The 2,492-nt window shown below is 37.8% G+C and overlaps 1 protein-coding gene across 1 annotated transcript in view; it reads left to right on the forward strand.

Moving 5' to 3' along the window:
• Window positions 1-290: 290 nt before the first annotated feature.
• The window catches only part of CINP (cyclin-dependent kinase 2 interacting protein), a gene marked incomplete at its 5' end in the record, with an annotated part of 5,001 nt that continues 2,799 nt past the window's right edge, over window positions 291-2,492 (forward strand). The window contains 2 exons of the mRNA XM_010085695.1: window positions 291-459; window positions 1,615-1,741. Of these exons, the coding sequence (XP_010083997.1) occupies window positions 291-459; window positions 1,615-1,741 (296 nt within the window). The remainder of the gene's footprint in view (window positions 460-1,614; window positions 1,742-2,492) is intronic.

Consider the following 2,492-nt stretch of genomic DNA (forward strand, 5'->3'; position numbering starts at 1 on the left):
AGGGTGGCTGTCCTGCGTTGACAGGACTGCACTTTGTCCGGGTTACAATATCACATCCCACAACGTGCCTGCTTTTTTAAAATAACATTATTTTATTGTAAATAGTAACGAGGCGGATAGAGGAGGAATTAGATTTCGTGACTGAAGGCAGTTAATGTAAATTGCATTGTGCTTTGGTCAGTATTAAGCAGCAAAGCAAGAAAGTAATTCACACCCGCAGGTGCCGGGCAGCACACGGATTGGTTTCTTCATGCTTGAAGTGGCTTGAATTTCTTTATTTTCCCATGTAGCAAAAAGTCCTGCTGATAGTACTCCAAGAAGACCTGTTTTGTCTGTCAGTGCAAGAAAAATTAAAGATAACGCAGCAGACTGGCATAATTTAATGATGAAATGGGAGAGACTGAATGATAATGGGTTTACCACGGCAAACAAAATAGTCAACATGAAGATCAGTGAGCAGTAAGTATGCTAATAACACGTGCGAGTAAAGACAGCACACAGATTGCCTTTACTGAGAAATGAATCTGGTGTTTTCACTAGGAAGTTCTTTTGGAGATGAGGGAAAGAACGTGTCAGAGTGGATATCACCACCACTCTTAGGTCAAACTCAGCAGCTGCACTTTTTGGTTACATTAACTATTTACATTCAAATCATAAATGTCTCATAAAGATTAAAATACTCTCATGAAGTAATGACATTTACAAGAAGTTGAAAATGTTCATTATACCTAGTCAAGCATAGTGGATATTTAAAATACTTATATAAAGTACAAAGTTAGAGTCACAGATCTCAGCCCATGCGAGTTCCCTTGCTCTTGCTTATTTACACTGAGGCCAGTATTACCAAACTTCACTAAAGTCAAAAGTTCAGCAGATTTTAAGAAAGAATTAGTGATCTATATAGACAAAAAAGTTACAACAGTGATGACTTAAAGAAAAATGAAAAGATGACTTTGGTAGAGCTATTATCTTCATGCTGTAAAGAAGAACCTATAACTAACAGGGTTTTGAGAAGAAACTTCTCCAGGGCCCTGACAGTTAAACAGCGTTTGTCTGGCAGGTTTCTGACAGGTACAAGCTCAGGAATATTTTGCTGTAATGGTGTCAGATGTTGCTCTTGCTCTCTAGCAGCTCCCTCTCCCCTAAGTTTACAGCTTCTGAGGGAAAGTCAGCAAGACAGGATAGGTGTCTGAACATTAGCTGCTCTGGGTTCATAGTTAAATATCTTGGCTTAAATTTTGTGTGAAGGTGAGTTTGTGGTGAGGCACCAGATTGTCATCTGAAGCAGCTGAAGCCTGGGCATACCTTGTTCGTTATGAGAGAATAACCTCTGACACAGGGGCAAGGTAAAGCGGGAAGAAGTGTTATCTTAACACCTGCAACTGTTTTTTCAACACGTGCTCTGAGGTAAATTCTGTGTTCCTCTGAAGATTATAGTACCTGCCCCACTTGCTCGCATGGCTAGCTGTGTCTTTTACTATTTTTATGCGGGAGTTCTCATGAACAGCCTGTGAGAGAGAAATTTTGTCGCATCAGACCACATGGATTTTAAATCTGCATGGCTTGAGTAAACCTATATGCAGCTGTTCACTCTGCCTTATATTTCTGTTTTAGATTTCAAGACCACAAACTGGAGATAGCATGTGATAACAGTGCCATGGAATCTGAAAAGCCAACTCCAAAATACAATGAAGAACTGGACAATTGTTGTGCAGAATTACTTGAGACCTTAAAGCATATGGTAATGCTCATTTTTCAATCTTAGTCAATATGAATCAGTTCCAAAGTGTGTTCAAGTACGACATAAGGAAATGTCCTTAAGTATTCAGTGTAAACAGAAAATTGGGGGTTTTATTCATAGTTCTTTGACTTCAAACCTAAATTATTACCAATTCAGTCTGTACCATTTCTTTGCTTGATTGGTAAATTTGAAAGTTGGTTTTACATGTGCTTTCTGCTTATAATTCTACTCATTCCTTTATAAAATGATCTTCTGAAAACAAAGTTGTACAAAAAATGCAATCTAAAACTGCACCTGTTTTCTGTTCTCTCATCCTGGATATTCCCTCTGTTTAGAAAAAAACCCAACAAAGCATAAAGCAGTGCTTTACCTGCCATCATATCCTTACAGATATCTTTGATCAGACATAATGCAGTTATATTTTTAGTTTGCCTGCATTTTCTGTGCAGAACTCCTTCTCTAGAGAGTAGAGGAAGATAATTATTATGTAACCCACCTCTTTTTCTGGATACATTGCTAGGAATTAATGTCATCTGTCAGTTTGACAGGAAACAGATTTTTATTTTTTAATGTGGTGCTGTTATTTAAAATTCTTATTAAAATAACTTTTACAGCCTTCTGCCATAGTGGAGGCCCATTAAAAAGGTGATAGTTTTGGGGTTTTTTAAATATAGACAGGATACCAGTCCAATATTTAGAAGAAGCAGGAAAGCACCTAGATTTTCCTCACATTTTGTTCTGTGGGAAAGAG

Source organism: Pterocles gutturalis, unplaced genomic scaffold, assembly GCF_000699245.1.
Source record: "Pterocles gutturalis isolate BGI_N339 unplaced genomic scaffold, ASM69924v1 scaffold19895, whole genome shotgun sequence".
NCBI lineage: Eukaryota > Metazoa > Chordata > Aves > Pterocliformes > Pteroclidae > Pterocles > Pterocles gutturalis.